The sequence below is a fragment of the Rhamphochromis longiceps genome, linkage group LG12 (genome assembly GCF_057381845.1).
Source record: "Rhamphochromis longiceps isolate RC_006_pf linkage group LG12, R_longiceps_female_GT1.1, whole genome shotgun sequence".
In the NCBI taxonomy this organism is placed as follows: Eukaryota; Metazoa; Chordata; class Actinopteri; order Cichliformes; family Cichlidae; genus Rhamphochromis; species Rhamphochromis longiceps.
In genome coordinates, this window is record NC_140568.1 from 13,419,369 (window position 1) to 13,441,042 (window position 21,674).

The 21,674-nt window shown below is 41.7% G+C and overlaps 2 protein-coding genes across 2 annotated transcripts in view; one reads left to right on the forward strand and one right to left on the reverse strand.

The window, feature by feature from the left end:
* Positions 1 to 2,699, reverse strand: part of LOC146657028 (breakpoint cluster region protein) — a 31,572-nt gene extending 28,873 nt beyond the window's left edge. The window contains exon 1 of the mRNA XM_085424834.1: positions 600 to 2,699. Coding sequence (XP_085280960.1) covers positions 600 to 1,938 — 1,339 coding nt within the window. The 5' untranslated portion in view covers positions 1,939 to 2,699. The remainder of the gene's footprint in view (positions 1 to 599) is intronic.
* Positions 2,700 to 3,240: 541 nt separating this feature from the next.
* On the forward strand, positions 3,241 to 20,732 carry ift81 (intraflagellar transport 81 homolog). The gene is made up of 18 exons (XM_085424835.1): positions 3,241 to 3,660; positions 3,802 to 3,905; positions 5,058 to 5,238; positions 5,325 to 5,414; positions 6,717 to 6,782; positions 7,084 to 7,194; positions 8,525 to 8,609; positions 9,085 to 9,248; positions 9,326 to 9,421; positions 10,232 to 10,378; positions 15,163 to 15,312; positions 16,347 to 16,475; positions 17,931 to 18,020; positions 18,685 to 18,771; positions 18,911 to 18,982; positions 19,174 to 19,259; positions 19,472 to 19,517; positions 20,055 to 20,732. The coding sequence occupies exons 1-18, from the start codon at positions 3,517 to 3,519 to the stop codon at positions 20,235 to 20,237; spliced, it is 2,031 nt and encodes a 676-aa protein (XP_085280961.1). The 5' UTR covers positions 3,241 to 3,516; the 3' UTR covers positions 20,238 to 20,732.
* Positions 20,733 to 21,674: the final 942 nt, after the last annotated feature.

Consider the following 21,674-nt stretch of genomic DNA (forward strand, 5'->3'; position numbering starts at 1 on the left):
AGATGCTGTCTCAGCCAGAGCATCTCTGCGAGAGTACTGCAGCACTCAGTGGGGCAAAGAGCAGAGAGGGGTGAAAAGGAGAGGGCAAGCCTGCTTACAAAAGGGTAAAGAAAGCCCTGCTCAAAGAAGTGCAAAGGTTCTGCTGTTCGGGATATGCACACTAAGGCCACAGTTTGCTCACAAACAGCCTGATGGCAGCTGATGATCGAGCCTAACAGAACCAACCAGTACGGATGAGGCTTGTGAGGAGGAGGAAATAAAGCTCTCCTAACAAAAGAAGATGAATCTTCATTAAACCTAGCCTCCTTTTTTAAGGCAACTTTTATCGCAAAAGATAAGTAAGGCTGTTGAAAAGTCCTCTGGGTTATGGAAACGTTTTAGGATGGATTTAGTGTATCAGGCACAGAATGTTGAGACTTTATTTGAGTGATTACAGGTGCATTTTACACATCACTGACTAATTCGGGATCTGGGCCACCAAGGGCAGACAGACATGTTTCAGAGAGGGATTAGAGCGGGCTTTGGATGTGTATCATCTTCATGCACCAGACTCAATTTAAGTGTCAGATCACATCCACATTTGTGTATTAGAGACCTACCTAGATCTCCTTGAATGCTGTTGTCATGAGAGGTCCTGCTGGACGTGGTGGAGTCTCCATCACTGGGCCAGATGTGGCTCGCCTTGCGGAGTCCAGTGATGCAGGTGTCAGAAATCATTCCCTGCTGCTTCAGGCGAATCTGAGACAGAGGTGTGGGCGGGCTGCTGCTGTCGAAGGACTGCTGGGAGGGTGAACGGCTTTTCTCCCTGTACATCTGATAGGTGGTGGGGCTGGGAGACACCTGGCTGGACTGGCTTGAGGAGAAGTCCTCTTCGCTGGAGGTCAGGTTCTCGTTGGAGCTGCAGTCCGGCGTGTAGCCTCCTCCCACGTCGTCGAAGCTCCCTGGAGAGTAGGAGCGCCTCGGCCAGGTGAGGTGCGTGTCCTCATCTGTGCCGTGGTCCCTGATGTGGATGACTCGCATATCCCCATCACCCATCATCCCCCCAACGTACACGCTGGTGTAAGCGTGGCACTCCACCGGCTGCTGCTCAGATTTCCCCATAGAGTAGCGCCCCTCGCCTTCTTTTAGGGGGTGTGGGCTGACCTCGGAGTCTTCATATGACCCGTTGTAGCTGCAGTTCCCCTCGGTGGATCTGCCTCTCTGAACGGCCTTGCTGATATCCCCCGTGGCGGCTGACAGGTTCCCTGGGAGTGAATGCAGGGACCTCTTTCGCTCCATCTGCATGGCTTGACAGCCCAGGCTGCTGATCTTGTCTGAAACCTCCCTGTCGTTGACTCTGACCAGCCCTCGCTCTTGATGATACTCCATGTTTACGTAGAAGGGTTTCTCTTGGCCTCCTGTCACTGACAGCCCCTTGCAATCTCCCGCTGTGTGGGAGTTTGCCCTCCTGATGCGCTCAAAGTTGGATCTAAGAGCTGCCACCGAGCCCGGACCCACTGGGAAATCAGGAAGCTCAGAGTCTTGGCGGATAGGTGACACCCCACCCTTCTGTTTGCTGTCAGGGGCACAATCCATCTCAATGTCTGCATGAGGTTTGCACTTGACTGTCTTACCAGGCCCCCTGTACTTGTGCTGCTGCTCCTCTGCTCCTGCCTCATCTATGCTGGACCTCTGGCTGTCTTCATCATTTGTCTCTGCCATCCTTTTAAACCCCCATCTCTTCCCATCGTAAGACTTCCTCTCCTTTGCGAGCAGAGTCTGCAGGTAGATCATGCGAAAGCGCTCCTTGTTTACTTCCTTCTCCAGGTGTTTGATGGATGACTTGCATTTGTCCAACTCCTGCTCAATGTCCCCCAGTGAGTTGAGCTCCATGCTAGGGGGATCAGACTCAGGGAACTGCGCTCTCCATGCTTCCACAAACCCAGCTGGCTCAACCATTATTACTCTGACACAAACTGTTCAATAAGCTACCAGCAGAAGCATTTCCAAAGCTCAACTTGACTCTTTCCAACAGCTTCCATCGTGCTACGAGTTCAAGGTGTTTCTCAGAGTAATCCACTTAAAAGGGAAATAAAACATACTTTACAGTCTTTACTCACAATCATAAGAATCAAATCCGCTTTACTCCGTTTAACAAAGTCCAACAAAATGCGAGGTTATCCTTTTCTCCAACTTGATCTCCTTCTTGCGCTGTTCTCTGGAGATCGTCTGCCTTCCTCTGTGCTTGGTGTCAGACTGAGTCCTGCAGCTCTCTGGTGTTTTGCCTCTGTCAGTCGCAGCTGAGAGAGGCGGGGCTAAGTCAGAGATGTGATTTAAACCGCAAACACATCAAAATGAACACTGCTGGTTTTCTGAACTGCTTCTTCTTAACCCCAAACTGTCTCCAGGTACAGACGGTTACAGCTGAAAAATAGTAATCCACCAGGAAATGAAAACTAGCATGACAGCACAGCTATTGCGAAATATGTGGTCTTATAAAAGGAGACAAACTGACACTTTCAAAGTAAGAAACCCTGCCTGTCCCACATGGTGAGGATTTTGTGATGTTGTGTGTGCAGAATCTCAGATAGATGAAGAAAAAACGAGGTTCACAAAACTTTGTTGTAAGCGCAAATACAGCCTGACCTCTTTTTGAGAAACACACTAATCTTTCCTTCTTTCCCACCCAGCTCCTGGCGTGATATTTTGCAACACCGCACACTTGTCCTTTCAGTTACGTTCTGAAAACTAGGGCTAATCCGACCAAAGTTCAGCGTGTAGAGAACTGAAATACAGTTAACATGTGAAAATGTCGCCTCCTGGCGGCTCAAATGTTTGAGTTGGTGCGTTCAAGTACACACCGGACAGATTATTCAAATTTTAGGACTGTCTAAACATTGTGTTGCAGTTACGGTTATTCTGTCCGTACCACACTTCCTATTCTCACGGGAATTAAATTTTAAGCTTGATGCTCACTACATATTCAAGAAAATTGCGTTTTTATTCACTTTAGCTTGGAGAATTGAACTTATTTGATATGTTCACCTCAGGCAAAGGGTTTATATATGGCATTGCGCTCATATATTTCGATCGTGAATGACACTAGACTGAGGCTTTCTTCATTTACTCCTCTGACCAGTGATTGTAGAATACTTTTATACCGCCACTGTTTTGTCAGTTGAACCAAAACTATATTTTGGATTAGCTGAACACAACTCTTGAACGGACGGACCGTAAGAGCGACTTCCGGTTAGCAACCAATCAGTGACGCCGTCTTTATGGTTTCCACAGTAACCGTTGCCTTTCCTTCTGCTAATTAATTAGCTGCTTAAAACTTGTGTAAGACGATTTTGCAATTGTTGTTATAATTTCTGAATAGTGACTTCCCAGCGCAACCAGCAAGATTTTAAATAATTATTTTACGGGTTTGCGAGCTAAGCTATCTTAGTCGACGACAGAAAGCGTAGTTACGTTAGCGTTAGCTGGCTAATCAAGCAAAGAAGAGCCACTAAGTGCATCAAATCACACTTTTCCAAGATGAGCGAACAGTTGAAATTCATCGTCGAACAGCTGAACAGGGAACCATTCAAGAAGAACTTCAATCTCATCACGTTTGACTCACTTGAACCGATGCAGCTGTTGCAGATTTTGAACGATGTTCTGGCTGAAATCGACCCAAAGGTGAACCGATACTTTTATCAGAAATCTTTACCAACACTAGACGCTAAAGTTCATTACACTTGTTTCAGGGTTAACACCGAGTGATTATGTGTGGTGTTCATAGAAATAACGTGAGACTCTCACTGATGTTTATTATTATAGCAAGCCATAGACATCCGTGAAGAAATGCCTGAACAGACTGTGAAGAGAATATGTGCTCTGTTGGGGATGCTGAAATACAAACCTCCTGGTAACCTCTCTGACGTGTAAGTATATGCAGGCACTTTCAGCTAAATTTCCCCTTATCTAATTCTGATGTTTATAATGTTGTCAAATTGTCGTTGTACGCTATTTCTTGTTTCACTCAAAGTGTTTTGTTAGTTAGTTTTTTTTTTTTTTTTTTAAATTCAACATCTATAACATAAAATAGTTTCAGGGTAATTCTGGGAGACGGACACCTTCTTGACTTTGTAGATTAGGCTTCAAATTTTATTTATTGCTAAAGCTTGTATAGTCACGGCTGAATCAGGTGATCCTGAACCATCACGGTGCACTGAGCATCTCTTTCATCTCTTTCCACTATTCAAGTGTCTCTTGCAAATAATTTCAGGAAGGGTCCCCACCTCTGGTGGAACGTTTTGTTGGTATTGCTAAGTGAGTAACTGATCTTTTCCAGGCTTAAACAGGACATAAGGTCTCTCAGCCATTGAGAGTGGACTCTGTCTGGCCAGAAGAAGTGTTCAAGAATTGCAGACAGGGTTTGAAGTATGTTCCTCCAATACCTTTCAAGACTGGGACATGCCCATATGTACTGGGCATATGGCCCACAATGACGATTCAAAAATGTGTAAACACAGGATGTTTTGGCTTTTGATAAATGGGCCCTGTGAAAAATCTTAAAGTATAAAAGACCAATTGTTTGTATTTTGCCCTTGTTTCTCTATACTCTTTATTTTGTTTCCACTCACCCTTCAGCCAGTTCTGGCACATTGCTGACCTCACTTAGCCTGGTTCTGCCAGAGATCCTTTCCTGTTAAAAGGGAGTTCTTTCTTCTTGCTGTCACTAAGTGCTTGCTCACAGAGGACTGTGGGGCTGTTCTGTTTTTCTCTTTAATATCGTAGGGTTGTTAGCTTATGGTACAAAACACCATAAAATGATGGTTGCTGTGAACTAGCACTGTATAAATCAAATTAAATTAATTGATAAAATTAAACTCAACATGCACATCATTCATAGAGCTCTCATTTTTTTTCACCTTTTCCTTAGTTTTCACTGTTTACAGTGAATTCACATAAATAAAGTACCTTAAATCTTGTAATCACCTCACTACCAGTGAAACGCAGCAGTGGATCTTCCATGTTTTACCATTCACCTTCTGCAGTTTGAATCAGCTCTCCTCCTTCATCCCTCCCTGCAGAAGCAGCTTCAGACAGGGTCTGGTGACTGGCAGCAAACCTGTGATTCACCCAATCCTCCACTGGCTGCTGCAGAGAGTCCCTGAGCTGAAGAAGAGGACTTACTTGGCTCGTTTTCTTGTTAAGCTCGAGGTGCCTGCAGATTTTCTGCAGGATGATATCATCAATGACACTTATCACCAGGTTTGTCAGCATATTAAAGATACATACACCTCCTGGATTACTGGAACTGCTATTTTAATAAAAAGGTAAATAATGTGTGTTGACAGTATGAAGAGCTGGTGGAAGGATTTAAGACTTATCATAAGGAGTGTGAGCAGCTGAGGACTTCAGGCTTCTCCACAGCAGAAATAAGAAGGGTAACAAATACAGTGGTGTGAAAAAGTGTTTGCTACCTTCCTGATTTTTTTTCTTTTTTTTTTTTGTATGTTTGTCACACTTAAATATTTCAGATCATCAAATAAATTTAAGTATTAGACAAAGATAACACACGTAAATGCAAAATGCAGTTTCTAAATGAAGGTGTTTATTATTAAGGGGGAAAAAATCCAAACCTGGATGGCCCTGTGTGAAAAAGCTATTCCCCCTAAGCCTAATAACTGGTTGGGCCACCCTTGGCAGCAACAACTGCAATCAAGTGTTTGCGACAACTGGCAGTGAGTCTGCAGCGCTGTGGAGGAATTTTGGCCCACTCATCTTTGCAGAATTGTTGTAACACAGCGAAACTGGTGGGTTTTTGACCATGAACTTCCTTTTCAAGGCATCTCAATTGGGTTCAGGTCAGGTCTTTGACTAAGCCGCTTCAAAGTTATTATTATTTTTTCTTAAGCCATTCAGAGGTGGACTTGCTGGTGTGATTTGGATTATTGTCCTCCTGCAAATCCAAGAGCACTTCAGCTTGAGGTCACGAACAAATGGCCGTCATTCTCCTTTGTGATGCTTTGGTAGACGGCAGAATTCATGCTTCCATTTACTACTGCGAGACTTCCAGGTTCAGAGGCAGCAAAACATCCCAAACCATCACAATACCACCTCCAGGTTTTACTGTTGGCATAATGTACCTTTTTTTTTTTTTTTTAATTATTATTATTTTTAAATGTGACATCAGCCTTTTTTCTTTTTGGGGTTAGGGTTAGGGTGTTCCTTTTGTGTTGTTTTTTAAGATATTTGTGCCTGCTCCAGCCATCACACCGGTTCTGTTTTCCAAAAATGTCGTTTATCAGAGTTAATTCTTGATTTAACATGAGCGGTAATTAGTTTTCCACACAGGACCAGGTAGGTCTGAAAAACTTTTCTCCCTTAATCAATGAAATCATCCTTTAAAAACTGCATTTTCTATTTATTCTGGTTATTTTTGTCTAATGTTAAAATGTGTTTGACCTGAAACATGTAAGTGTGATAATTATGCAAAACACTAGAAAATCAGGAAGGGTGCAAACACTTTTTCACACTGTAGTCGCGCTTTACTCTTTACTACTTTTTACTACTCTTTACTACTACTACTACACTGCTTGTTAGAAGTTACTGATTATAATCTTTCGTCAGTATGAAACTCACATATTGATTTCAATTTATATTTGTTGTGTAATAAATGACAGTAGAACTTTTTCATAAGCTTAACTGACATTCATGACATTAATTCATCTTTTCTGCAATAACAGGACATTAGTGCCATGGAGGAAGAGAAAGACCAGCTCATCAAACGTGTGGAGAGGCTGAAGAAGAGGGTAAGGCAGACTGCTCTGGGAGGCTGCGGCACTCCTGCAATGCTTGGAAGGCTTTAGAATTGACTGTGGAATGAAAACATGACCTCAAACATATATTATCAGCTCCTCTAATAAACCTGACAGGGATGTGACAGGCTGCAAGGCTGCTTAACAAGGCTAGAAGTAATGAGGTGCTGAATTTCTAGGTCTTACTTACAGGCCCTGTTAAAAGGTGAAACCTGACTCTGTCAGAGGGCCGCAGTTATTTTTGCTGACCCTCCGATGACTGCCGCAGCACTGAATGGTGTTTTCTTTCCACTAGGTGGAGTCGGTGTCTAACCATCAGCGGATGCTGGAGCAGGCCAGGCAGCTGCGGGTGGAGAAGGAGAGGGAGGAGGCGCTGACTCAACAGAAGCAAGAGCAAAAGAATCAGGTAAATACTTGGGATTACTTGTGTCATTTATCAGCGCTTTTGTTCATCACAGTATATTTTAGCAAGTCATGACAGTCAAGTTAAACAAGTTTGTGGGCCGTTATGCACACTGCCTTTTCTCACTGTCTTTTGCTTCTCCTTTCTTGCTCAATGGAGTTTAAAAAAACAAAACTGTGTCTGGCACAATCTGGGTTTGGATTTAATGTGGAGTTTTCTGCTCACAGAGTTTTTATTGTTTGTTTTAGTTTTTTGTTTTCATTTCAGTTTAGTTTTGGCTGATACATCACAAGAAAGAAACTGAACTGAAATCTGTGTAGGAATTCTGTAAGAACAACAATGATTGTAGAAATATAATTTCTTGGGAAAAAGCTTTTAGAAACCTTATCTTGGGCCATTTTGGGCAACCTTTGTAAGCACCTTTTTATCACTTTTGGCTGTTGATTCTATAATAATTATCTGTCTGTGACTATTTTTGTTAGTGTTTAGTGAGCGTTGTCACACAGAATCAGCCCACCAAAGAGTCCAGTCTGGCCCACTGGCTGGCTTTGAACACTGTAAAGGAGGGCATAAATTTTGTGCTTGTTTGTAAGTTTTACAGCTTTTCCTGCTGATGTAGCCCTCACCCATGACCATTCATAATACACCAATGTCATTAACTAATAGAGAAACGGCAATGACAAAACAGAACAAGGATATTTTCTGTGAATTAACAAGTAATTATAAATGCAGCATATTCTGGGCAATGAGCTACCAGAAATTTTACTGTAATTTTAGACAATTATTTCTACAATTTAAGCCCTTTTTTTTAGTTGAGGTGACAGATTTCTGTCTTCTGTACACTGACAAAAAAGAGGAGTTTCACTGGTCACACAGTGAGCTGCATGCAACAAATGATATAAAATGAGTCTAATGTCTGTAGTTTAATGCTGTAAAATAACTGGCCAAATTGGTGCTCAGAGGATTTGCAGTGTGACTGCCAGGTGGCAAAACTAGATTCTAGAAGGACTTACTTTGCTGAGTGAGTTTTCTATTTTTGCATTTGTCAGATTTTAGCATTTAACATAAGAAGTGTACAACAGCAAAAAAATGCGATACAGCATTGCAAACAGTTGGCGCAGTCTCATTGGTATCAAACACATCCACGACTGCTGCCTCAGGCTGACTAACACATGTTAAAGTCTTCTTTTTATTTTCACTTTCATTGTTTCTAGATATTTTATAGACTGAAAACTGGCACATCAATGCAGAAAACAGGAAGATGATTTCATATGAAAATAGTGCTCTGATTTCCTGACAGTGCCTGTATCTGTGACTGTTTTTGTGTGTTCAGCTGTTTCAGGCTGAGCAGAGGCTGCTGAGATCAGAGCAGCAGTTGAAGGATTTGCGACAAGCTGCAGCAGATGCTAATCCAGAGAGTGAGTAGCCATGTCCCTGCTCCATGCATACAGCTGGATGGGTGGATTCAAGGTCACAACAGTGTGATGCTGGTGTCTCTCTGCTAACGGGCTTTCATCTGCTGAGACCCTCTGATTATGCTGATCTTTGAAGTGCTCTAATAGAGCTTATCTGATGGTGAAATTGTCGCCTTTTGTTCTCATCTGCTGTTGGCGTCTTTAGCCAAATGAGAGATTTACACATTTGCAGTTTCTAAAACGACTGCGGTGCAGACAGAGATGGACCTGCACAATTAAAGTCAATAATCAGAAGCGCTACAAATTTTTTAGGAACACTAAATGGGGCTGCTGATGTTTAGTATACATTTAATAAGCGCTTGTCTTTCTACAATAACATTTTGGCAGAATAGTTGTTTTACCATATATTTTTGATATTAGGCACTGAATGCCTGAAAGAGGTTTAAAATCGCTTAAAGAAAAGATTGGTCTCTTTCAGGCTTAATGAAGCGACTCGAAGAGGAGATCAAGATCAACTCCTACATGGTCTCTGAGAAGCTTCCCAAGGAGCTGGAGGGCATGAGGCGTACCGTGCAGTTCCTGCAGAAGGTGGCATCAGAGCCTGCGATGGGCCAGGCTGATCTCCAGGAGCTGGAGGACAAGGTCTGGAGGACCAGGGTTTGGTATTATGCTTGTGTACCTTCAAGATTCTAAATGTCCTTTAATTTCCTCTTTCACAGATTAAAGAAGCAGATTCTCAGATAAACCAGCTGATTGAGAAGAGGATGATGAGATATGACCCCATGGATGACAAACTCTCCCTTTACAGACAACAGGTGCTGACTGTGTTCATTCTTTCAGTCATCTTTCATTGTTCTGTCTAGTTTTGACTCTTTAATCAGCTACATTTTTTTTCCCACAGGTTAAAAGGAACCTTAATGTAATTCATGTTAAGAACACTGTTACTTCTGAGATCATAATATAAAGTTGTAGCCGAGCAATAACCAAACAAATTTTGATACAGTTGTGCCAAACATCATATTTAATTACTTTAAAATGAGGCTCTTAGGGAACAATGTCTCATTTTGTTAATTGCTTCTTCTGCTCACATCTATGGTAAGAGCCACGAGGTGAGGAATCCAGGATGTGCAATTTGTGGTATGATAAAAGGGGCATGTCTGCACCAGTATAGTACACACACCATACAAACTGGAAATTTTGGATGTTTATGGAACAGAGACCTTTCAGAATCCACAAAAGGGACTACAGAATTATATTCATAACAGAGTTGGAGGAAAGATTGATTGCTGAGCAAATGGAGCTTGCATAAGTGTGCGTAGAACATGCAAATAGACCAAAGGATAGGCCTGAATGCAAAACATCTTACTGTGACCCTGTGTTTATTTCAGAAAACTCAAATTCTTAAGATGTATATTGTACAATCATTCATCCCTTTGTCCATCTGTTCCTAAATAGGTTAAGATATTTTTCATTTGAAAGGTCAACGACTGAGCACTAGTGATCTTTATTCTGTTCTCAGTGTGTGTCATAGGAAAAATGTTGTTTTTTTTTTCCAGCTCTTTCATTTTCTCATATTTTCCATGGATTTATCGTGTTTGTATACATCTATAACCTGACCCTTGTAGGCCTCCATCATCGCTCGAAGGAAGGAGTCAAAGGCAGAGGAGCTTCAGGAAGCAAGGGAGGAGCTGGCTGCGGCAGAGAGGGAGCTGAGGCAGAGGACAAACCAGACACAAGGCTCAGATGGGGAAGAGGTCATTCGTGGTGATGAGGTACACTGCCGGTTCACACACTCACTGCAATATTTGCTGGGGATTTTTGTGTGTGTGCGTGTGTGGTTTTTTTTTTTTTTTTTTTTTTTTTGGGGCTCCACAAAAAATGAGTTTTTAGAAACAGGACACCGCTATCATCTCCAGCTTTATCAAAGAAAGTGCTAGAAGATTTGCAATCCACAGAAAACACAAGAGGCTATTTTTGTTCTTATCCAAACACAGACAGGCTCACTGTCTAATGTTACTTATCCCTTTTCCCTGCTCTCCCCCACATTCCCATGCACAGTCATAAATAGAACACAAAAGAGAGAATGTCCAGAACAAGGATTGTACTGGACAAACTTCCTGAAAGTTGGCCTTTTTCTTAATCTTTAGTGTAATCAGTCTCCTAATTCAAGTCAGCTGGACAAAAAAACCTTGAGCAGTCTTTGGGTATAGAGACTTTGCTCTCTATTTATATCCCATGACAAGATGTACTCCTTGTCCTTTCAGACACGTGATATGGTTTACTCATGCCGATCAGTTGAAGTGAACTTAACATAGAATAAACTTAAACAAAATCTGGCGCTTGAATCAAAAAAGACTTGAGCAATCACTTCTCAGCTGGCCAGTAGACTAAATTTAAAGTTACAGAGCTGACAGTGACTGCTCTGAAAGAGCAGAGAGATCCTAATGAATGGGAGCTGCGCTGGGACCATCAGAGCTCAATTTTCTAGAATCAGTTTCCATGGTTTCCTAAAGCTGACACCAGCACAGCGCAGCAATATTGCTGGGCCCAAAGTTGGATCCATGATCCCTAAAAACAAAAACAAAAAAAGATTTTGTACACTGTGATTTTCATCCCAAAATTGTTAGTACAACCAGTAAAAGCATGTAGTAATGAGCCCCAAAACCTGTTCCCCAAAAGGCACCAAAGCCAGAACAGCTCTGCATTGACATTATGTTAGTGGTAAAGAGGATGAAAACACAACAGACCTCACAGCAGAGTTTCCATTTAATGTAAAATGGAAACGCGGCACTTTTGCAAATTCTTTTCCTGGGAGCGTACTGTTAGAGTGATGCAGATTCTCAGCTGAGGGAACACATTTTATATGGCAGCCTTTTGAACCACAGAACAAGCTGCATGAACTGTGTTGGCAAAGGAATGCATTAAGTTGCTGATGTGGAAAATGTGAGTTTGTATGTAACTATTAACTACATTAATAGTAAAATACGTTATTATATTGCATCATTATTTTAAACAAATGTGACAAATGGACATGTTTGGTTACACAAAAAATAGACACAAACTCTCCACCACAAAATATAGTTAGAAACAGTGAAGTATGAGGCACACTATTATATTTTACATTAGTCATGACAATGTATTACAATCAATTTGAGACTCTTTAACTGAAATTAGAGAGCTGTTTGTAGAAACAAAGAGGCCCTTGAGACGACACATGAATGAAGTGAATGGAAAATGTTTTGTCAAACGCGGCTTATCAGACTCCTCCTGTAGTTTCGGGCTATCAGCCGCAGTGGAGATGATCACTTTACCAGAGGTATTTTCCATTCTGACCATTACGTGTCATCACATGCCGCCCACCAACTGCAGGGTCTCTCTGAGGGGGGATGACGACATCTGTTCGTCATTGGTTGGAAAGTAACAAGAAACCATTTTAACCAGCATCCTCGTCACTCTGGTTAAATTTAGTCTTACTTCAGTCACAAATCCGACTAACGCTTTTTTTAAAAACTTGAAATAATGTGGATTTATTTTGATTTCCTGCTGTTTGTCCCACGTGCAGTTATTTGGAGCATACGCTGCACGGTTGAGGGTTTTGTTAACTGGTCTGCATGTGTGTGGGTGTACTGCTGAATGAGCCACCGTCCATTTTAACAGCAGTTGTTTTGGGGATACAGTGTCAGGAACACTATGCAGTATAATTCTGCTGTGTTAATTCCTCTTGCGGTCACGTCTGCCCTTGACGTTCCAAAATACACAAAGAATAAATGTGCGCACAAACACACACACATTGATCCGCATGAAGCACATTCTGTGATTTCTGGGGCTGTTCTTCTGTGTCCGTGTTCATTTATAGCTGCTCTTCATTGTGGAGGAGTTTCAGTGTGTCCCAGCAGACATTTGGGGTGGGGAGTAAGTGAGCATCCACTTAAAGCAGTTATTCTGTCAGATGAAGCTGTTTGCTGCACATAGCTGGCTGTGAATCTCAAAGGATCGGGTGACTCTTTCAGATCATAGCATGGCCTCCAGGCCTCCTCATTGCAGCCGCTGCTGTTCTCTAATCCCTTCCCTCCCCTGGCTCAAGCCATTGTCTTCTCCTGTAGCCTTTCATAGTATCACAGCTGTGCCGGACACCATGCCTCCAAATATAAACTGTGTTTAGGCCTCTTTCATTGCAGTTTCCATATCAACTTTACACTTTCTTTGTTACAGCAGGTTTTAATGTGCTTCACAGAACCATCAATAATATCAAAATGTATGTGTCTTGGTATTTTGAAGGACCTATAATCAATATTTACATTAGATAAATGGGGAGGGTTGCATCAGGAAGTGCAGGTGACGTAAATTCTTTGCCAAATCAAACACGCAGGTCATCAAGAGTGAGACTTCTATATCGGATTGGTCGGGTCCCAGGTCAACAACAACCACCTCCAGTACTGTTGGCCAGCAGTGTGCCAGTGGAAACTGTGTTACTGTTGGCCGGGGAAGCGTGTTCGGAGGTAGTAAGGGAAGGAAAGGCACGAGTGTGGGGGTGTGAATAGGGACCTGAAATGTAGGGATTATGATTGGTAGAGGGAGAGAGATGATTGACATGATGGGGAAAAAAGGAAGGTGGATATATTGTGCAGGAGACTACTTACAGGGAAACAAGGTCAGAAGCATTAGAGATATACTCAAGCTGTTCTCCCATAATGTAGATATGTAGAGAAATGAGCAGGGGTGAGCTTGCGTGAAGAGTAAGTGAATAGTGTTGTGGAGGTGAAGAGAGTATCAGATAGGATGATGAGCTTGAAGCTTGAAATTGAAGGGGTGATGATGAATGTTGTCAGTGTGTGTGTGTGTGTGTGTGTGTGTCCAACAAATTGAATATTAGGTAGAAAAGGGAAAGGAAGTGGCAGAGAGGGGAGAGAGTGGTGTTTGGAGGAGACTTCAGTGGACACGTAGATGAAGGACAGAGGTGAGGAGGTGGTGTTGGGCATGGATGGTATTAAGGATAGAAATGCAGAGAGACAAATGGTAAAGCTGTGGTGTTCACATACTTTAAGAGGTGATGTAAATGAGTGGAGGTAGGTGCATGCAGATGGCCTATATTCTATGCAGAAGGTACAATATGAAAGAGTTTGGATACTGCAAGGTGGGGTCCAGGGAGAATCTGAGTCTGTAGGATCACATTAAGAAGAAGAAGCAAGTGAAGCCAGAGGCAAAGATTAAATGGTGGAAGCTGAAGAAGGAAGAATGTTGAGCCAGAGACAAGCTCAAATCCTGCCTGAACTCTGGCTCAACAAAAGTAGCGAAGAGTTACCAGATGAATTGGTGAGGAAAGAAAACAAGGAATTTGTCTTCTTTCCTGGAGGTATGATCTAGAGAAAAGAGGACTAAAAGTCGGTAGTAGTAAGACAGAATGGATACGTGTACTCGAGAGGGAGGCAGGTGGAAAGGTGAAGTAGCAAGTAGAGGTAGTAAAGTTAGTTGACTTCAAATATCTGGGAGCAGCAGCTCACAAGAGAGGTGAAGGAGAGTGCAGGCAGGGCGGCTGGGGACGAGTATCAGAGGTGACATTTGACATTAGGATAGCAGTGAGAGTGAAAGGGAAGGTTTACAAGACGGCATTGACACCTGCTATGATTTAATGTTAGCAGATGGTGGCACTGGAAAAAAGACAGGAGGCAGAGCTGTAAGTGCCAGAGTTGATACTAAAATCTTTGATGGAAGCGAGGGAAGTACTAGAAATGAACACATCAGAGGTACAGTCAGGTTGAGTTGTTTGGAGACAGTCAGAGAGGTAAGGCGGGGATGGTTTGGGCATGTGTAGAGGAGGCATAGTGGACATATTGAAAATATAGCTGCTGGGTATTTTCATGCAACCTTTGAGTAACACTAAGGCTACGTTCACACTGCAGGTCTTAATGCTCAAATCCGATTTTTTGATCAAATCCGATTTTTTTTTTTTTGTCTGCTCGTTCGCACTACAAATAAAAGTGTTCTTATCTTCTCCTGTGCTGATAATTGGCGTCTGTCAGTGACGTAAAAAATGTATTTAATGCGACTTGACCGTTCAAACAGCAGTCGCTTTCTGAAACATCGGATATGTATCGGATTCAGTACCACATACGAAAGTGACCCAGATCGGATTTGAAAATATCGGATTTGTGCCGTTCACACTGTCATACCATGATCGGATATGTGTCGCATAGGGTCAAAAAAATCGGATTTGATGCGCTTTCGCCTGCAGTGTGAACGTAGCCTAAATGATCTTGTTCACAGCTACAGCTAATTCAGATTCACTAATTAAACAAACAAGCATGTCTTTGGACTGTGGGAGTAGGCCGGAGTACCTGGAGAGAACCCATGCAGCCACTAGGAGAACACGCAAATAACGCAATAATGCAATCTGTCAGCTGGTTTTAATTCCAGTATTAATTACTGCACCACCAAAAAACCCAAAAGCAATAACAATCTGCCCAAAATGTGTTTATCCAGGACTTACAGGCATGTCCATAATGTGTTCCTTCGCATTTGTGACTAATGCCGAATTCTGTTTCATTGTTCTTCTAAGATGAAACGATTAGTGGCGAAACTCCGCAGCAAGGGAACAGTATACAAGAAGAAACGCCAGGAAATCGCTGAGCTGAAAGCAGATTATGGAGTCGTGCAGCGCACAGAGGAGATTCTCAAGCAGAGACATGATGCTGTCCAGCAGAAACTGGTAATTCCTGATTTTGAATTTCATGTGAGAGAAGCAGAATCATTCATTTATTTACAATAAAGCAGAGGAAGGACTGGGATTCACAACTTTATGTTACTTTGTGAAGACTATTGTGATGCTATTGTGAGGGAAGTCTCATTAAAGACACCCTTCAGTAATAATTTAATATTTAGTATTTGGACCTGGACCAGAGAAATCTTCCTAACTGCTCCTGCTGTCCTCTCTGAACTGTCATATTCATACAATAACCGCCCCACCTCCTCCCCCTTCGTCATACTGTCAGTCCAAATGTGTTGTTTTCACTTGATCCTCCCATTCACATACTCTCTGCTAACAGTGAAGTGGTAGAAGTTTCCTAGAAAGGGCTTCACACCTTTGTGTGGTCCCAGCACCTGACTTGTTGATGGGCTCTCTGACGCAGGCTGAGCTACTATTTCTGACGGTTCCATCTGCTGCTCTTCCTCTGTCTGCATCCCACACAAGGATTTGATAAAGCAATGGACGTTTTTTTTAAAGCATCATACCTCCTTATGCATTTCAGAGATCAAATGACAGACACCCTGTTAATGTTAATTTTACGTGGAGCAATATTCAGCCCCAATTCCATGAAATGTATAAATTGTAAATGAAAACAGAATGCAGTGGCTTGCAAATCTCATAAACCCACATTTTATTCAAAATGGAGTATTAAAACCTATCAAATGTTTAATGTGAGAACATTTTAAGAAATATATTAGCCTTTTTTCAATTTGATGCTCTTTTTATACCCAATCATTTATTGACCTGTTGACAGTAACACGATTGGTTCCTGAAATGGTGAAATGTTTCAGTTTAAACAGCTGGTATGTTTTCTTGGTTGTATTGTGAATAAAATATGGGTTTATGAGATTTTCAGATTGCTGCGTTCTGTATTAATTTGCATTTTATGCAGAATCCCAATTATTGGGGAATTTAGGTGGTATGTCTGAAATCAAAGACAATATTCCTAATCATTAAAAAAAACAATATCTGACTATTTGTGCTGTGTTTTAAAGCAAGCCGTGGAGGCTGAGAAGGGTATCTCTGGGTACAGTGATACTCAGGAAGAGCTGGAGAGGGTTTCTGCCATCAAGAGTGAGCTAGATGAGAAGAAGGGCCGCACTCTGGATGACATGTCTGAAATGGTGACTATACTTTTTGGGGGGTTTTTTTAAATCTGAAGTGCTTTTTGACTTACTGTAGGCTTAGTAGTTACTATAGATACATACTGATTATCGATTATTTAGTCTGTTCTCAGTGAGTTCATATAAAGCCAGGAGAAGAAACAACTGAATGTTTAAAGCAGTCTGCACTCTGAGCTTTTGATTGACATGGGTTACTTGTACCTCATTATTTGAACTTTTAGCCATCTTGCTAAGAGCGTATGAGCAATCACTATTGGAACATTGTATTTATGACAGAAAATAAGGAAAAGCAGAGCATGTCCAATTTAATGTTCTTCACATCTTCATTCGGACGTAGCCAACACAGTTACAGACAGAACCCCGATAAGCATGCAGTGTCTACCATAGGCGTAAAAGGCTTATTGCACATGTGCCAACAAATACTGTTAGCATTGATGATAAAGTGAACTTAAATGACATGATTGTCTCCAGTGTTGTCAGTTAAAGCATAACTTTAACTTTAACAATGTGTGTCTGTGTACATGTGTGTCTGTGTGTGTAGGAGAATATGATATGCCACTGAAAAGAAAAGCACCAGTGTTGCAGTTTAATTGATTGAAGCCCATTTAGCTGATTCAGTTTTAGGGCCCTTGTATTGTGGATACAGGCTCACTGTAATTTGTAATAGACTTTTTTTTCTTCTTCTTTTACCGCCCACATTTTGTTTTCCCACAGCAGGGAAAGGGTGAAATTTATGATCCTGTCTTGAGCTGGACAGTGAACCAGCATGCGCACACACACAGTCCATGATTTGAACTATTCATTTAGCCACCATTTATTTATCTGCACTTTCCCTGGAGTTTGGCCTTTAGGGAGTTTATGAAAGTCTAAAATAACTACAGCCAAGTGAAAATTCAGCACAAGTTAGCAAATAATAACCTCTGTGTTGATGCTCGGGATATTTAATTAAAGCTGAAAGTTTGATTTTATTGTTATCAGTAATGGGAAGTTACAACAAGAATACTAGTTCATAACTTCCATCATCATCCTTTTGTGTGGAAGCCCAGGACATCAGTTGTGACTTTTTTATGAATTCGGTAGCGTGTGTACTTCTGCAGACTGTAAGATTGCTTGTTAATGATGATATCAAATATACCTGGATCCATGCTGAAAGGACGCTGTTACACTAAAATTTTAAAATGGCATTTCAAACCCATAAAACTGAAATCTGGAATGTTTCAATCAATACTTACCTACTTACACACACACGCTATAGGCACTTTCTCCAAATGTTGATCTGGTTGACAATGCTGTCTAACTTCATCATTAGTCACAGTCGTATTACCTGCTGTTTACTCTTAAGTCTGTGAATGCATACAAAAGTACATGTGTGTGTGTGATTATTGTAGGACTCCTTTTTTGTGTTTTGTTTTTATTGTTAATGCAGTGTGTGCCGTTATCTTGTGTTTTTTGAAGGTGAAGAAGCTAAACTCAATGATAGTGGAGAAGAAGTCTGCGCTAGCACCAATTATTAAAGAACTGAGGTCACTGAGACAGCAGAGTCAGGTGAGCATCATCTGAATTAATAAACGAGAACTTCAAAAAAACCTCACGGCACATCAAACGGTGTTTGTAAAGACAGTTTGATGTGCCAAAGACCACACCGAAACAAGGGCCTTCAGCTCACATGACAAAGCAGCATCCCTGTTTAACACCCAGCCTGTCAGAAAAAGGATCCTGGCAAGAATTTGGTACGGATTTTTCATTACAGAGTATAACTTTCAGAAAGAGTGGGTAATTCATGCTCCAAAATAACTTCGGCGAGTCCTAATTCTGTTTCTGCGAACAAGTAGAAGTTCACTTTTATATTGTGCTACCATGGACAAGGTCCATTAGGAGTAATTTGCATGATCCATAAATCAATGTATAATGGGAAAGCATCCTGCATCCCTGAGCTAGAGCAGAGAATTTAATTTTCCTACATGTGTGCCCAGAATTGCTCTTACATCTCAATGGGTCACGTCTGTTAATGAAGAGCTGCAACGGGAAGACATAAATAGACTCTGTAAGAAGTTAAAGTGCTAAAACTACAGCTGGGATCTTTTGTTGACATTAAACAGTGCTGTGAGCGGGACACGAGTGTTGATAATAGTGCATTTGTCTCAGTTCTGACTGTCTAGTAATGGATTTGCTTTTCTGTTCCGGTGTGTCCTGCTCGGATTCTTCATAGGAGTTAGGCCAAGAGTATGAAGAAAAGAAGGCACAGTATGAAAGCTGTGCTGCTGGTTTGGAGAGCAACAGATCAAAACTGGAGCAGGTATAATTATTATAGTGCAAGGGTTTCATATGCACAGCAGTTTAGGTGAATTTTACGTGCTTTTTTTCCCCGTGTGTTAGTACATGTTTGATCTTTAGCATGGTTATATAAGAACGCCCATCCTCTCTTTAAATCACAGGAGGTGAAAGCACTGAGGGATGAGATGGCACAGAAGGAAAACCGATACCATCATATCAACACCATGTCACAGGCAAGTATTTTGAAAAGATACAGTAGTTACTTAAAGCAGGACCAGAGACTGTGCACTGTTATCGCTGTTTTTAAGCCAAATTAGAAACATGAGTGCATACAATGTTGCAGCATTTTGTAAGCCACCTGCCCCCACAAGCACCCACTGGGACAAACTGTAAACTCGGATCTGTGCCTCTCTGTCCTCGGCAGATCCTTGAGATGCAAATACAGAGGGCAGCTGAGGAGATGAAGGCCTACGTGTCTCCTGATCCGCAAGAGAAGAAGAAAGCCATGAGGTGAGCCTGCTGAGCCAGGCCAGCCAGCTGCTTGCGAGATGAATGGCCTTTTTTATTTCAGCAGGCTCTCGTTACACTAAAGCCAGTTAATCTACTGCCACTGTTTCCTTGCTGTTGTGATGACACACCTTTATTTTTAATACATGGGGTGAAATCAGCTTGAGAAATGGCTGTTGCACACATGTTACTAATCTTCCTCTTGTTCACTGTAGGGAAGTGTACATGAAGAATATTTCCGAACAGGAGTTACTTGGCAAGGTGAGAAAAGTGTGCTGAGCGAGTGTTGACCCAGCAGATTCTAGGACGGGTCAATACTTGGAAATATTCCTTTATTCTGTCAAGAACAAGATCTGAGGACACACAGGTTAGCCAAGGTGGTTTCACAGAGTTTGCTTTGGAAGTAAAGTACCGTAATGCATAGTAAGGAATACACCTGAACATTCACATCAGGACACAAAACCAAACAATAAATTATATGTATTACTCTATAAAAGTGCAAGCAAATTCTTTATAGAATTCTCTAGAAATGCCATAAATATGCATCTAGTTTGCAGAGTTGAGGTTATATTAACATATATGGCATCAAATCTGAATTCTGTCTTTGAATAAATGCCAGTTGTTTTTATCTCAGGTCTACAGAGGACAGTAGAATGTCATAATGAGACAGATTTAACATACTTTTGTTTGCACCAGGTTGGCACAAATGTGATCATGTTGGGGTTCATTTAATTTTGAGCAAACGGAGTCTGCGCTGGGTATTTTTCACCAATATCTCTTTTCACGTGTGGTCTCCAGAAGTTGCGAGAGGAACAGAAGACGGTGAGGGAGAGCCACAGCGCCAACATGGAGCAGGTGAAGATGTGGCGTGACCTAGAGCAGCTGATGGAGTGCAAGAGGCAGTGCTTTATAAGGGCAAAGAACCGGGAGTCTATCGGTCAGATCATCCAGGAGGGAGGGGAGGACAGGCTGGTGCTGTGAGGAGTCATCTAGGAATGATGGGCTGTGATTCCACTGAGTTCAGCTTAACAGAGTTTCTGTCATCGTTCTGTCACAGGCTTAATTTTCCTCATATATCTCTTCTCTTTATACTCAGCTGTTGTTTCACTTGGAACCAGACCACTAACCTAAAGAGGTGGCGTGGTTTAAGATGCTTTTGAATCTCCAACTTAAAGAACACGTGCAGCGGCACAGGGGTTTTCACTTTCTGTGGCCCACAGGAGACTCCTTTCAATCAGAGTGTCCAAAGATAACAGGATACAAAGTGGTGCTCTTGGGATGTGGCCACAGTCAACTATTATTGGCACTGCCAACCATGACCTTGAGCATGGGTTGAGATTCCAGTTTTGGAATTCACTGGGAGCCCCCACTGCATTGAAACAGTCAAAATATTCTGCTTGTGGAATACTGTAATGGATCCTTTTTTTCAATATGGTTGTTCATATTTCCTGTGTTTTTCTATTAAATATATTTAATAATGATTTTGACTCATGTTTTCATTGTGACAGAGAAAAATATATGAATGTAAATTAGGAAAGCTATGTAGACTGTTGGAGTTTAAAAGAGCAGTTGGTCTGTCCTATTCATTGCCTTCATTTGTTCTGTTTTGTTTTTTCACCATGAATCAATTTTGCATCATATCTGAAAGCAAAAACTTTTATTTGGATGATGAAGATTCATATCTTTTTTAGCAGGTAACACGACACACACGTCTGCCCACTGACTTTTCAGTGTGACACGTCATTCCCAGCAAATGTCTTCATGGATGTTTCAGGGTCTCGACCTCCCCCTCTCCCACAGGAACTTAATCTGCTGTTGACAGCCAATGTTAGTGGCCCTTGTGCCAAACGGATCAAGTGTGCTTTGTAAAAGGCTGCTTGATGTCCAGCTGGCTGGTGCCATGTTATTGTTGTTACAACACCTTGTGCTTCTTGGGACCTTATTAAGACATTAACAGATGATGCACGCCAGTCCTGTAAAACATCTGACAGCACTACCCTCTGAAGACCCCAGAGGAGGGCGGGGGATCCTTTTACACCTTTACAGAAAATTGGACCTTTGTTTTGCAAACACCTTTCACTTTAAACCTTATCTTTTTGTGGTATTGGTATGTCTCTGCTACTAGCTGGTGTAAATAAATGTTCCAATTTTCTAAGACCATCTCAATCCCCCCCCCCCCCCCCCCCCCCCAATTAAAGCGGTGATACATTAAACGAGCAATGGACTTTTTGTATTTGGATGCCTTCATTCTGTCTGCATGAAGCTGCCTATAAAGCTGTATAAGCACATTTGGGCAGAGCATTGCAAGATTATTGTAGTTAATAAAAACTAAAAAGGTGTGTGGAATTATTTTTTTTAGGTAATTAAATATCATATTTGGGAAATTGTGGTAATATTTACTTAAGACTTAAACTGAAA

What these genes read in the sequence shown, in the direction of transcription:
- ift81 (XM_085424835.1), top strand. Translation starts at nt 3,517, where the DNA reads ATGAGCGAACAGTTGAAATTCATCGTCGAACAGCTGAACAGGGAACCA. An exon ending in TGGCTGAAATCGACCCAAAG is followed by an intron (nt 3,661 to 3,801) that starts GTGAACCGATAC and finishes TTATTATTATAG; the next exon opens with CAAGCCATAGACATCCGTGA. An exon ending in ATGCTGTCCAGCAGAAACTG is followed by an intron (nt 15,313 to 16,346) that starts GTAATTCCTGAT and finishes TGTGTTTTAAAG; the next exon opens with CAAGCCGTGGAGGCTGAGAA.